This window comes from Arachis ipaensis, chromosome B09 (genome assembly GCF_000816755.2).
Source record: "Arachis ipaensis cultivar K30076 chromosome B09, Araip1.1, whole genome shotgun sequence".
Lineage (NCBI taxonomy): Eukaryota > Viridiplantae > Streptophyta > Magnoliopsida > Fabales > Fabaceae > Arachis > Arachis ipaensis.
The window spans coordinates 115,932,725-115,948,589 of NC_029793.2; the positions used below are offsets into that span (position 1 = coordinate 115,932,725).

Here is a 15,865-nt window from a genome sequence, read left to right on the forward strand (position 1 = left end):
CTTTTTTTTTTTTTTACTCAAGAAGGAATTCACATCATTTTTCTTGCCCATATATACCTCACCTAAATGGTCGAGCAATGAGGAAACATAGGCACTTAATAGAGATGAGCCTAGCTATGCTATCAACTGTCGAAATGGCAATAACTTTTTAGGATGAAGCTGTTATTACAGCAACTTATTTGATTAATCGTTTGCCAATACCAATTTTGTCAAATAAGTCTCCTTTTGAAGTCTTATTTCACAATAAACCTGATTATCTCTCTTCAAAAGCCTTTAGCAGTGTTTGTTTCCCTCTTCACAGACCTTATAATCACAATAAGTTAGACTTTAGATCACACAAAGTGTGTCGTTTTGGGTTATGCACCCAACTATAAGGGATATAAGTGTCTGTCCCCGAATGGTAAGGTATATATTTCGAAACATGTTCAGTTTGATGAATATAAATTTTTCTATAGGGATTTATTTTTGACTAATACATCATTTGCTCAATTTGATGATCTTAAAAAAGATATTGCATCTGATTTTGTTATGCCTAGATACTATACTCTTTCTTCTACTACAGATTGTATTAATTTAAATAATGACTTACCAAGACAGATCTCTATACCTCTTTTTTTACATGACAAAACCTCTTTAGAGCATGATAATACTTCTTCTTCCTCACCATTAAGCAACAATAGTCAACATGTCATTACTAGTGACAATATTGTTCCTCATCAAGAGAACACCATAGCAGACAATGTAAATTCTACACAAAGGCAGCAGCAGGGTCCTTTATCTGATCCTTCTTCATCCTCTAATCCAAGTCAGATACATCAACTTCATCAAAATACTCATTCCATGTTGACAAGATTAAAGACAGGTTCTTCTAAACCCAAAATTTTATTTTCTTCTATCATAACTCATATTGAGGTTGAACAACCTCCTAAGAATGCTCAAACTTTAACTATACCACATTAAAAATAGGCTATGATAGATGAGTTTCAAGCTCTAAAAAAAACTAATACATGGACTTTACTGCCTAAACCTGAAAATGCTAAAGTGGTAGGATGTAAATGGGTTTTCACCATTAAAAGAAACCAAATGGAATTATTCAGAAGTATAAGGCTAGATTAGTGGCACAAGGATTCCATCAACAAGAGGGTTTTGACTTTGAACAAGTCTTTAGTCCTGTAATTAGGCCTACTATAGTTAGATTAATCCTTACTTTAGCTCTATCTAGAGGTTGGTCGATATGACAATTTCACTTTAACAATGCATTTCTAAATGGTGATTTACATCAAATTCTGATTAACAGCCAATATGCTTTAAAGATAAAATTGATATTCATGTTTGTAAATTAAATAAATCTCTCTATAGCTTGAAACAAGCTCTTAGAGAGTGGTTTTGTAAACTCAGTAACACACTGCATACCTTTTGGTTTTGTGAATGCAAAGTTAGATACTTCATTGTTCATTAATTCTGTTATTTATATGTTATGTTATGTTAATGATAACATTATAACTGAGAATAATGTCACTCTTGTTGCTGATATGATCAAGAAGCTTGACACTAGTTTTTCACTCAAGGATTTAGGGAAATTAAGTTATTTTTTAGGAATAGAAGTACATAGAACTAACTCAAACCAACTTCATCTCTCTCAAGCTATGTTTTAGACTTATTGTTAAAATTGGGCATGGCTCAAGCAAGTCCAATGCCAACTCCTATGGTGTCTTCTCTTCATTTATTCTCTATAAGTTCAGAGAAATTTGAAGATGCAAAGCTGTATCGAATGGTTGTTGGTTCACTTTAGTATTTATGTATTACACGGACAAATATTTCTTTTGTTGTAGCCAAGCTTAGTCAATTTATCCATTCTCCTTTATTGGCTCATTGGAAAGGCTACCAAAAGAGTGTTGAGATACATCAAAGGCACAAAGAGTCATGGTTTAATTTTGCACAGCAGCAAGGACTTTAGCTTATATGGTTTCTCTTATTCTGATTAAGTTGTAGATTTAGAAGATAGAAGGTCTATGTTAGGTCTTTGTGTCTATTTTGGAGCTAATATGATTTCTTAGTGTTGTAGAAAACAAGCAACTATCAGTAGGTCTTTCATAGAGGCTGAGTTTAGAAGTTTAGCAGCTTGTGAGGTAGAGTTGTAATGGCTAAGAAATCTCTTAGAAGAGTTGGATGTCCAGCTTCAAACAGCCCCCATTATATACTTGATAATTTAAGCACAGTTTTTTTTATGGCAAATCCAATTTTGCATGACAAGACCAAACATTTTCATATTGAAGTTCAGCTTATTCGAGAAAAAATAAACTAGAAACAGCTACATGTCATGCATATTCTAGGGGCTGACTAAGTGGCTGATCTTCTAACCAAGCCTTTGACTGTTACCACGTTTGAGAAGTTGAAGAGCAAACTTCGAGTTATTTCGAGACCAGACTCGAGTTTGAAGGGGGTGTAAAGGGAATAACTCTTTTTCTTTAAAGAATCAAGATGATCAAGAACAAGATTGCAAGAAGGCCGTTGTGTTAGTTAGCTTTGTTTAATCTTTAGATTGTTTAGTGATTTCAGATTTCATTCTAGAACTAGAGGAAATATATAAGGCTTTAGCCAAGTGTGATTTAAGGTGTATAACTTTCTAATAACAATTTAGGATTTGTTTCCAAGAGTCACCATATTATTCCTCTGCAAAATACTCATCTCTTCTGTTCTTTTTTGCTGCATAATTCTCTTCTCTAGTGTTGTTGCTTATGTTCTAAGTCAGTGCTGTCATTATCCTTTTAGAATGGTTCCAACCATCTCTAAGCTAGGTTGTTTAGTTCTGCCGAGGAGATAGAAAGCTAACATTTCGGCCGTCCTCGTGTTTGGAAATGTTGAAATTACTCAAAAATCAAAGTGTGTCTTATTAATTTGTATATTTATTCAATATAAAAATAAAAAGGGCTATTCTGTTATTGTTAAACTTAGGGTTAGTTTTTGGGCTATGGATTCCTTGCTCCTACTTTTTTGTAGGTTTATCGTTAACCATCATAAAAATAATTACAAAATGTATTCCGTTTTTTTTTTTGAAAAATTTATTAAATAGATTTTGATCCCTTTAACTTTTGTTATTTACACTTTTTCCCTTTATCTTTTAGTTTCAGATTCAAGAAGAAGAGAGGTTTGCTAGGGTTTATAGAATCAATTTCAATCAATGCCATTTTCTCATCCTCTTCCTCTGCTGTATCTCTGGTTCGCCTATTCTTGCCGCCACAACACGCATCAGACGCCGCCGCTCCCTGCGTCCGCCGCCGCTCCTCACAGACTCGGAGGAACGAACTATCAGTATCACCACCCTGTTAAATTTCGCAGAGAAAGAACGAGAACCAGAGCGACCCTTGATGACACTGAAATAGGACAACTTTCCTCAACCCCACTTCTTGTTGAGGACGACAAACCCAGCAAGGTATACTTTTTCCTCTGCCTTCTTTTCAGTTCGGTTTGATTCTTTTAGAATAGTCAAGATGATGAATTTTGAATCCTTAGGGTAGCTTTTCAGGCAATGATTTTTGCCCTGCTTCGAGTTTCCTTGGTGTTTTGATTTGAATTTGATATGCTTTATTTATTTATTTTCATGTCTGCTTAGGAAGTAGAGGAAAGTGTAAAAGTGTTAAAAGATGCAGCTAAGACGAGAAAGGTAGTAGCAGAGAAGGTTTTGTCTGCACTTTCTGTCATTGAGAAAGCGAAAATTGATCCTTCTGGCTTTCTTGAAACCCTGGGTGGCAATGAATCTCCTGGGAGGACATGAATGCTAATTTTTACCGCTGAGGTGAAAATATTTGTATTACTTTTTTGTTTGCTCGTTCTTTGGCTATAATCTTTTTCTCCCTTTGCATGCTTATTCTTGGCAATTTATACTTACCATACTTTTGTGCGGCGTTTTAGAAACAATTCTGGTGATGATGAAAGTGTAGGTATGAATAGAAGAAAGAAAGACTCAGCAAAGAAAAGAAAGTTTGCTGATTTCCAAAAGGTTTGCCCATTTCTTGTTCGGTAATATCTATTTCTAACCGTAATAGCTTTTAGTCAGAAGCCAGTTTCAATTTTTTTATGGTGATTTGTAGGAAGAACATGAAGCAAGAAATAAGGTTCCAAATTCTGATAAACTAAGTTTGAAGCGAATAGATAGCGCGATGTTTGAAGTAAGTACTTTAGGTTGTCTTATTTGGTATCTGGATGATATCTATCTGCAATCTATGCAAAAAGAGAAAAACACAACTATAACTAAATGAGATGGTGTTTATGTGGTGGTTTTCTAAATTTCATACTATCCTCTGATTGAAAATATTCATGCACCTTCTAGGTTCATGTAAAGCAAAGGCGGAGCAAGGAAGAAAGGTCTGCATTGGCTAAAGCAGGAAGGGAGGATAGAGGAAAATACCTTCCTAGAAAAGCCGCAAATCAGAAAAAGGTATGTTAGCAGTTCATTCTTGTAAATTTTTTTTGGACTTTTGAATAGGGGTGTGCAAAAAAACTGGTTTCACTGAATTGAATTGAAACTGAACTAAAATTCCCTTTTTGTTTCTCTCCTCTCCGTCCTCTCTCCCCCTCCCCTTTCTCTTCCTCTTTCTCTCTCTCTCATTTTTTTCTTTTTTCTTTCTCTCTCCTATTCCTCTCTCTCCTTCCCTTCTTTCTCTCTCCTTTTCTCTCTCTTTCTTCTCCTTTCTCTCTCTCATTATTCTCTTTCTCTCCTTTCTTTCTCTCTTTTCTCTTTCTCTCTCAGTATTTTCTCACTCTATATCCCTCTTCTCTTTCTCCCCCTCTTTTCTCCAAAATAAGAGAGAAAGAGAGAGAGATAGAAGAGAAAAAAAGAGAGGAGGAGGAAAGATAGGAAAAGAGAAGTGAGAGAAAGAGGAGGAGGAGAGAGAGAGGGAGAGAAATTGAGAGACAGAGAGGAGAGAGGGAGAAAGAGAAAGAAAGAGAAGGGAGAGAGAGGGAGACAGAGACAGAGAGAGAGAGGGATAGGGGAGAGAGAGAGAAATGAGTGAAAGGGATAGAGAGGGAGAAAAGGGAGAGAGAAAGAAAGGGAAGGGGAAGAAAGAGGGGCATGAGAGAAAGGGAGAGAGAGAGAAAGAGAGAGAGAGGAGGGAGAGAGGACGGGGAGAGAGAGGGAGAGAGGACAGAGAGAGAAGGAGAGAGGACGGAAAGAGAGAAGGAGAGAGAGAGAATGGGGAGAGGAAAGGAGAGAGAGAGGAAGAGGGATAGGGGAGAGAGAGAATGAGAGAAAGGGATAGAGAGGGAAAAAAGGGAGGGAAAAAGAGAGAGGGAGAGAGAGAGAGAGGAAGACAAAGAGAAGGGAGGGAAGAAAGAGGGAAAGGGGGAGAGAGAGGGAAAAGAAGAGAGAGAGAGTGAGGAGAGAGAGGGGAGTGTGAAAACTAGTTTTAGCCTATAAACCAGTTTAAACTGGTTTTTTTAATTAAAACCAGTTTTATTTTTATGAACTAGTTTAAACTGGTGCACTGTATTATAAACTGGTTTATAACCAGTTTCATATGTGACAAAGCAATTTGGTTCAGTTTCTAAACCATTTAAAATGGTTTAGTGCAGTTTCAGTTCAGTTCATAGAAAAACTGAACCATGCACACCCCTACTTTTGAAATGCAATGAATTTTAACCAAATATGCATATCTTAAACTTGGTAGTTGATTCCATAACTTTTTTTTTAAAGAAAGAATAAACTATCCAGGTTATGTGTGAATTTGGAAAGTTTAAAAGGGAAAAATTGATGTTAAATGATTTTGATTGTATTCAACTAAGTTTCTTCCCCACTGTGGTTCACTTTTTGATTGGTTAGGACTTAATTAAATTGCATGAATTAATTTGATAGGATCACAGCTTATAGCTTTGTTGTGTAAATAGATTGTGTTTGTTGTTTGTATATTGAATTAGTAGATTACTGCTAGAGTAGGAAGGGATTTGAGCTGATTTAACACGCCTAAGAATCTTAACAAGTTCTTATCTTCAAAATCTTCGTTGAAAATTGCTATGGGCTTGTTCTGTAATCTTTCTGTAAATCTTATAGGAAAAAAATAGAAAATGAGAGAAGATTCTAGTAATTTTGTTTGGAGGGAAATCTAGACCCTTCTAATCTGATAAGTTTGAGTGTGTGCTGTTTAATGCTGCATACTGTTTAATGCCGCGCAAGACGAGAAACTGAGAGAGATTAGATTTCTTGGAGAGCATAATTTCTCATTTGGATGGTCATGACAGATAGTCACCTCATGATATAAATAATCAACGCTTAGGAATGGTACGTTAATTTGTAGGACTGACTGCTTTTTCTTTAGCCTCCATAATCTTGAGACTAAATTGTCCACCCTTTCCATCTTATTATTGTGTTATTATCACATGTAAATCTGTCTCTCCAAGTAAGATTAACTACATATATTAGATAACATTATCTTCCATGTGAAAATTTTGGTATATCTAGATTAATGCATCTTGGTACACATTTTATCGTTGTGATTAGATTTCTTGGAGAGCTATTATCGTTGTGATTTTATCGGTGTTGTGGTTTGATGATTGATGCGCTTTCTTTGCTTTTTGGCGTTCGATTAGGAATTCGTTTTTTTCTCAATAGTCAAGAAATTTAATTATGCTTGCAATAAAAACTTAGAGATCTATTCAGTATTTTCATTGAAAATAATTTTATTTGTATATTTTATTGCTTCAATTGATCAAATGCACCAGCTCTGAATGTATCTGCACATACAAGTGCTGGCTTCCAGCCCTTCTTCTGATGATAATACGCATACTTTGTACAAGTTGTGGTTTTTCCAGATCCTGAATTCATTTAAGAATCATACAGGTATCAGTGCCATATTGCTTAGGAGTTAGGAATATGCATAAACCAAATGTGTAAAGGATGGCTAATTCACCTCCTAGGTTCCCAGTACCATTTGTGCCAAGTTGAACATAAAAACACATCATAAATAGTCAGAACTTTCAGCTTATTTAATAAGTTTTTTCTTTGATATATTTTAAGTCTCTTCTGCCTTATGAGTTTTTCATATTAGAAGAAATAGTGGGAGAAGAAAAACTGGTAAGAAAAAATAAATAAAGAATGGGTTATTTAACTGTAAATTGTTATAGTTATGTTTTCTGTGCTCCTATGAATGCACTTCATGCTCAATTTTATATTGGCAGCAGGGTCATTTTTATTGTCATATTTTAATCTCTCTTGTCTATTCTCTCATTTCTGGATTCTTTTTCTTGTAATGTTTCATGTATTCAGTCTTAATTGGAGCTTGATCATTATTTGTATCCCAGATAAAGGTGATGAATCAGGGCCAATCATACTTCATCTGGATTCTTTGAGTCTTCACTCTAGCAGATCACTATTTGATAACATCAAAAGGTTAGGATGAAGTAGCACTTGATTTATTGTATACCATATATGTGACATATCTAGTTCATTTCTGCTCTGGTTATTAGTTCTTAAACATATCACAGCTTCCATATCTTGTGACTTCACTACCATCCTATGTTACAAGTAGGTGTTTTTCTTATGTTCTTGTAATTTGTAAGCATATATGTAGATTAATGTAAAATTGACCTCACCATTGTTTTATATTATTCATTCAACTTGGCCCAGTATTCTTAAAATGTATAGTTACAAACAAGCTATCTAAATCCATACGTATGCTTATAGAGGAATTCATGTGTCACAAAATGGTCCTCTGGCCTTCTATCTTAATGACATGATACAAGTTTGAAAACTTAAATGTTATGCAGATTTTATAGTTTGAATGAAAGGATTGAAATAATGAATAGTTATTAATTATTATAAGGCTTGTAATGTTGTTGTATTTAATGGCGCCACTGAACATGGTTTGTCCAAAATAGTTGTCATGTTGTTCCAAGTCATTAGCAATTAAGAACCCTAAGATTCCAAACACAATACTTTTAATGAATAAATTTCCTCACATCCATGTTCTATGGATTTGAGTACCTCTCTCTCTCTGTAAATTTGCCAGCACTCTATACAAATTGCCAAAACCACTTCTGTGTGCTGATGCAGCAGCTGGCACAGGAAAGTGCCTTTCATAATATATAAAGAGAAAATTAAACACCTCATCAATCAACTCAAAGAAAGTAGTGTGTTTAAAATAGGGTCATTTCAACAGGAATGGCATATGCATATCTAATCTTGCGAGCAATCTGTTTCTATGGATTGAGGTGGCAGCCAAGAAAACTTTGCGGGGTTCTCAAAGGGGAAACAATGTGTTCTTCAGTGGCCGCGAGCAGCGGGGATTTTGTGACATGGGATCAAAAATATAGATAGATTATAGATAGAGGATATATACTCTTTAATATTTTGTTGTCCTTTGCACCCACCGCATGCATAGCTGGCATTGCCAATTGTTCTTGTCTTTCTGTTTTTACTCTTATAGTTTTACCATTAGATTTTGGATTCACGCTTCTTTATTTCCCCTTAATACAATAAATGAAACTCGTGTCCAATTCCATGATTCCTAAGATTGACACTATTGGATTGATTTCAATTTTAAAATATTGTGATTTGTGATGGCTGGTACTCGGTGTTTGGCAATTTATATACAAACTTAAGTTTCATTTTGAATTGTGTATTGGTGTTTAGGAAGTTATGGGTCAGGAATTTTCTCATGAAGGGGTTAATAGCGAGCATACATCATATGATCAGTATGAGCAGGAGGAAGAAAAACATGAGGAAGTTGACGTGGATTATATGGATGAGGATGACACAAATGTGGAACCAATGTTCGATTATCACGACTTCGATGAAGGGTCTAACATTGACTCACTCGAAGACATTGAGATGATTGAATTTTGGAACATCAGGGATGAAGATGTATGTCATTTTCACTTTTCTGATGTCAACATTGCATTTGAGTTCTACAATAGATATGCAAGGACAAGAGGCTTTAGTGCTTGGAAGAACAGGACTAGGAAGAGTCGTGCGGGTGCACTTAAGTTGAAGAATTTTGTATGTCATCGTGAAGGATTTAGACTGCCAAATAATTACGGCATCGGAAACCTTAAGAGAAAACCTACACCGGAGACAAGGTGTGGCTGCAGTGCAATGATGGAGATTCATGTAGATGCACCTAGTGGTCATTGGTTTATTTCTTATTTTTCTGATGAACACAATCATCCGCTTTTGGATCCTTGGTTGACTGGATTGCTCCCTGGGCATAGATTCATGTCCGAGGCTGATATTGGCCACATGGTTAACATGAAAAAGGGTGGGATTAATGTTGGGTAGATATATCGGGCATTAGCAAATCAGGCAGGTGGCTACGAGTATCTCTCTTTCACGCAAAGGGACATGTACAATAAAATAGCAAAGCAGAGGCGCCAATTACCCGGTGATGCATATGCAGCTTTGAAGTATCTAGAAGATCAAGCAACAAATGACCCTTCTCTCTATTATAATCATCACATGGATGCCGATGGTACTTTGTGCAATTTATTCTGGTGCGATGGTCTCAGGGCAGACTACTCATTATTTGGCGACGTGATGGCTTTTGATGATACCTATAAGAAAAATAAATATGTGTCCACTGGTGGTATTTTCTGGTGTCAATCATCATAATCAAACAATTATCTTTGCTGCTTCTTTAATTTGCGATGAGGAAAAAGACACATATAGGTGGTTGCTACAACAATTGAAGGCGGCAATGAATGGGAAAGCACATGTTTCGGTTTATCACGGATGGTGATCTATCAATGAAGTTCGCCATTGAGAAAGAGTTTTCTAATGCACATCATAGATTATGTGCATGGCATTTATACCATATATGTGACATATCTAGTTCATTTCTGCTCTGGTTATTAGTTCTTAAACATATCACAGCTTCCATATCTTGTGACTTCACTACCATCCTATGTTACAAGTAGGTGTTTTTCTTATGTTCTTGTAATTTGTAAGCATATATGTAGATTAATGTAAAATTGACCTCACCATTGTTTTATATTATTCATTCAACTTGGTCCAATATTCTTAAAATGTATAGTTACAAACAAGCTAGCTAAATCCATACGTATGCTTATAGAGAAAATCATGTGTCACAAAATGGTCCTCTGACCTTGTATCTTAATGACATGATACAAGTTTGAAAACTTAAATGTTATGCAGATTTTATACATTGGCAAGCCCCAGTTTACCTCCATGTTTAAAAAGTGTATGCTAGGCGACTATGAAATTGATGTATTTCGTCAAAAGTGTTTTGAAATGGTTGAGGGATTTAGTGTCAAAAACAAGAATTGGGTCCTAGATATGTATAAAAAGAGACATTCATGGGCAACTACACATATAAGAGGGAAGTCTTTTGCTGGTTTTCAGACTACTTCTCGGTGCGAGGGATTAAACTCGATCATTGCAAAGTATGTCAACTCAAGGTACAATCTGGTTGAATTCATTCAACACTTTAATCGTTGTGTCGACCATATAAGGTGGAAAGAGGTCCAGGCTGACCTCGCCTCTGTGAATGGGAGACCTAGTATGCAAACCTGTTTTCAACAGTTAGAGAGGAGTGCTGCCAATGTTTACACCCTATCAATATTTCATATGTTCCAACCAATCCTTGTACAGGCTGCATCAATGAAGGTAATAAATATGAGGCAAACATGCTCTTATGTGATTTACTCTGTCGGTTTGGACTGAACGCCAAATGAGATGTGGCGTGTATTCTGTTCTGACATTGAGATGGAATTCAATTGTTCATGTATGAGAATGGAATCATTTGGCATACCTTGTGAACACATAGTTTGCGTCTTAGTGCATGAAGATATAGAAGAGTTGCCAAGGTCATTAGTCTTGCCTATGTGGACCAAGACTGCCAAAGTTGGTTTGCAAAATGCGGTCGGATTTTATTGGGATTCTTTGATGCTTAGTCAATACGGTTGTTTGATGGATTGGTTTAGACAACTAGCCAACTTTGCTTGCCGAGATAACGAGAGATTTATCTCTACATGGGAAATGGCTATGAATTTGTTGAAACAATTTAAGGAGGAAGATGCTAGACAAGAAGGGTTAGTCAATGATGCAGATAGTGTAAGAGATGATGTGCAAGTGGATGCTTCAAGAGCTGGGCTTGCAACCAATGATCTCGGAAATAGCATGCCAAGGGACCCAAGAAAATGTAGGACAAAAGGGGGGCTTCGCAGTCCAATAAAAGAAAACATCGATGTGGACAGTGTGGCATGGAGGGCCACAATCGAACAACTTGTCGTGTTCGTCGTGGCATTTCACAGTTAGAAGGCCGTGGAAATGACACATTTGATAATGACTCAGATGATCACATGAACATTGAAGATGACTCATTGGTAAGTACTTTTACCAATGAGGTATGACTAAGTTTTAATTGCTGCTTATTAGCTAGTACTAATAATTTTATATTGCTGATATTGTAGGTATATGATGAGAATGCTTCGTACAGCAGCAATGAAGTGCTGTAATAAGGTATGGTTAATGGTTTAAGTTTCTGGTATTCTCTAATTTTTATTCTATTTGGGATTGGTGTTTTTTTTTTTTTAATTTATTTTTGTTATATTTAATGTTCTTGGAATTCAGCTTTTGTGATGGTTGTTATTGTTCGTGATTATGACTAAAGGTTGAGGTTTGTACCCTTTTTTATGGCATCATAGAAATGTGAAGCTATTGCTTTTTTGTTCCATCATAGAAATGAAAAAAGAAAAATTCGCTTTCCTTTATTTGTTATTGTGTTTGTTTTGTTCGTTGTCACATTGATCTATTCAAATATTATGTTCCTTACATGTTAGGCTATTGCTATTTACTATTATGAACCAAAGTTTGAAGTACTGCTTCGCTTTTTCTTCTTCTGATAGTGGATATCAAGATTGGGGACCAAAGTTAGAAGACTTGGAGTGAAACCTTTATTTTATTGCAATATACTTGCTATGCAGCCTATATTATGCTAGATTCTTTGCTGTGGAGCATACAGGTGCCGGATTATTCTCAAGGAAGTGTGGTGAATATTTATTTGTGGTTATACTAATATTCAAGTAATGCCAAGTATGTTGCGAAAGCTTTTATTCTTTTTAGGTTTTCATTTCCTTACTGTCACTTAAACGGTGACTTATCTGAATTGCTTATTTTCTTATTTCCTTCATTTAGATGATGTTATTTAGCAGAAGAAGAAGTTCTGCTGGTGAGTGTTGTTGCTGAAAGAGGATCTGCACGACCAAGTTTTTCATACCATGGTGTTTCTGAGGATTGCTAAATGCATGGATTTGACTTAACTGAGGAAATTTTCTAATGTGTGTATAGCCATTCTGGCTTCTTTGCCGAATTAAACACAAGTTTGCTGTGTCACACTTTTTTCTTTAGTTGTGTTTAATGTGATTTGCCTTTATCAGTTGGAAAATGAAAAGCGTGGATCTCTCTTTTTGCATAGATTAAAGGCCTTCGAATAGATGTAAATTATCCTAACATTAATGATTTATTAAATATTTTCGGCTTAAATAATTTCTGATTTCTAAAGTCTTTTTATTTTGGTTAAAATAAAATTTAAATAATCCCTATTTTAATTATTTTCAAGACTTTATTCTCTTAAGTGTTGGTGCGATATGTCTAACAACATCAACATTTCAGCATATTACTAAGTTAATATTTAATCTGACTCGTCAGTACTTAATGGAGCAAACTAACATCATAGTTTAAAATAAAAACCTTTCAAAGGTTGCTTGTCCAAAACCAAGAAAATGATCTAATAAAACTCAAAATCAAAATACTAGTATTTTATAAGGATTAAAATCTTATTTAATTTTCACGTGCTTAATTATTTTAAAAAAGATAATTTTAAGTTTGATACAATATAATTTTCTTAATGAATATTTGAATAGCATGTGTAAAATGTAATTTTTACTATAAAAATACATAACCAAATATCTGTTTTTACTTCTATCGGATAAAATATAGGTTCAAGAAATGAGGATACATATTAAATTAGAAAATATTAGGTAAACAAGTTATTTTTATGATTAAATATAATTTTTTCTTTTCTTTTTTTTTTCCTTTATGCATCTCATCTTTATTTTTGAACTAATTTTTATTGTGCTAATAAGCTATTAGAACAATTTAATTGAACTTAATTATCAAAATGACTTGATCACATAATATCATCGATTAAGTTAATAACATTCTTTATCAAACATTTTTTAGTTTGATTGATTCAACCAAAACATCACAAAAAATATAAATAGTTATTATTCACTTGAAAGAAATACAGAAAGAAAACATAATAAAGAAGATATATATGCCCAAACATGTGAAATTTGTCTTTTGGTTGAACCCATGCATTGTTTGATTTGAACTTTGCCATGTCACTCATAAGCCATAATTCAGGTTCAGGATAAATAGAAAAAAGGACAAGGAAAGAAAAAAACAAGACAAAATCCTATCTAATAGATAATGTAATCTGTAGAGTACCCATCATCAATGGATTTCTTGCAAGATGGGGCACCCTCTCTTCGTCTATTTTCGTAAGTCTAACTAAAGATGTTATGGGTGTATCATAAGCCACCATAATTGAAACCTCTTGTTAACATCTGCCCGTATCTTATTCCAATCTCCGGTGACGAAATTCAATGCTAAATACATTCTACTCCTTTCCTCATGCAGCTGTTATTTATTTTACCAAACGTTAACGCATGTATTATGTGTAATTAAAGAGCGAGATTGTCTATGTTAAAAGTTACCTTCAGAGGGACCACAGGAGTGAATTCCTGTTGCACATCCATCCATTGCATAACCCATATAGCTGAATCATTACTGTGTGAAAATGTATCATGCAATACAACATAAGGAAGTCGAATACAACATATATATAAAATTAAATAACCAACAATTTGAATAATTACCTATTTATGCACCTAGGAATACCTATTGCATTACGGACTTCCCAACCCTCGAAATTCACTATGTCTTGTATACGACATTCTGCGTACTTCTCTGATGATATTATTTCAGAAAGAGCCACTCCCTGTAATAATAGTGTGCTTTACTATTTGAAGTAATGATATTATTAACTTTGTTTCTATAGTAGGAGTACTTACTATATTTCTAATATGATGCTTGCGTGGTTCATCATCTTCAACCTTACATTGAGAGTCTAAGTGATAAAGTATTTTGTCAGGAATGCTCATTACCATCAGATACCAGTGATCATTCTCCTTGATTGGGACATATATCTGTATCACAAATAGGATGTAATATGTATAAGTCATAGTTTGAGTACTTTTTATTATAATAAAATTACTCCAATAATTATCTTCAACGTACGAATTGAAGATCTCGGGTTGGTGGCATATAATATGCATATTTTTCCAGTAGGTCATGATCCTCTATATGTAACGACATATCATCCTAGGAATGTTTGAGGAAAATGGTTATTTATTTTGGTTAGTTAAAAGAAAAAAAGTAAGATTTTGATTTACCGCAAATGATGGTGGAAGGGACCAAACATTTTTTAATTTGGTCATGGTAATATTTGATGTTATCATCAATGCCATCAGCTTTATTACCAGTTCAGACACTTGCTTGCTAGGTATGAGACAGAACAATCTCCTCTAGTTACAGTTGTATCGTGGATATGAACCAAATCCTCACTAACACAAAGCCAATACGTTAGCCACAGAGAGAATTAAAATTAAAAATAAAAGATAAAAAAAATGCTCACGCTTTGTCAATATCAGCATTAAAGATGTATATAGCCATGTTGACCAAATCCTCACTCAACCTCATATCTTGTGGTGGTTTGAATGAACAGTTAAGATTCTGCACAAAACATAAAGATAATCCACAATATACATACTTGAAAGCTATGCCAATGAATTTTTTTTAACTAAATCAAATACCTTTGGGATAGAAGTGTTCTTGAAAGCCATTTTTTTTGTTTCGCAGAGGTCGTTAACCGTGCTTTGTCTTTGGTGAATGTTAAAGGCCCTTTGCGTACTCTAGTTTCCACCATCTTGCTTGATAGTTGACCTTTGTGCTCAATTTTTGGCATTTTAGCTAGTCGTGCAAACGCCTTGTTTTGGAGAGATGGTGGATTATTGACTCTTGCCAATTTGTCCTTTTGCCTTACAAACGTACTCAGAAGTTCTTGCACAGTTTTATTATTTTTGGTATTTTTTTGAATACCGAATCTTGACGTTGGCTTCAATTTTTCTTCTCCATCCAGGTATGTTTGCGTCCCTTTGTAGAATGATGGGGACAGATTGTGCAAAATCTCAACGTCTTTATTCTCGTCGGTTAAATCCATAAACACACAATTGTCGGACTTTACTTGCAACGGGCTAGAGTTTTTCTTTGTTACATCATCACAGGGTTTATTCTTCATCTCATATAGGTCCGTATTGTCGAATTTTTCATGCTTCTCATCAGTGTTACATTGAAGGGCGGTTAATTTATCAAGAGACTTCTTCGCCATCCACATTGCCTTCTCCATCTCATCAACTCTCTTGGATAAAGACTACATTATAAAATAGAAAATTAGCATTGGTATATATAAATAACATTGCAATATTATCATGAGTTGGATATATTACCTCTATGGCATGTAGTATTTATTTCAACGGAGAATTTTTAATAATTTCCATCGAAGAAGATCCAATGTGATCATCTACTACTTTTTCTTCCATTGCTCTATTAGATTGTAATTTTAGTTTTAGTAGAGATAGTTAATAGTATTCTATACTTGAGGATTTATATATAGGAATAAGATTATGTTTCCCACAACTAATTCTCTTTTAAAATTTAAATTTAAATATGATAACCAAAAATTAGTTATTATACTTTAAATTAAAAAAATATATATTCAAAATTAAAATATTT

At 34.6% G+C, this 15,865-nt stretch overlaps 1 protein-coding gene and 1 long non-coding RNA gene across 3 annotated transcripts; both read left to right on the forward strand.

Annotated features, from left to right (window-relative positions):
- LOC107619151 (protein FAR1-RELATED SEQUENCE 5-like) lies at positions 3,157–9,271 on the forward strand. The gene is made up of 2 exons (XM_021111984.1): positions 3,157–3,433; positions 8,627–9,271. The coding sequence occupies exons 1-2, from the start codon at positions 3,182–3,184 to the stop codon at positions 9,269–9,271; spliced, it is 897 nt and encodes a 298-aa protein (XP_020967643.1). The 5' UTR covers positions 3,157–3,181.
- LOC110267240 lies at positions 7,251–8,563 on the forward strand. Of its 2 annotated transcripts, none has more exons than XR_002354623.1 (2): positions 7,251–7,519; positions 8,048–8,563. It is a non-coding gene; the product is annotated as an uncharacterized LOC110267240 (long non-coding RNA). The 2 variants fall into 2 exon arrangements; XR_002354624.1 differs by having other exon boundaries at positions 8,051–8,563.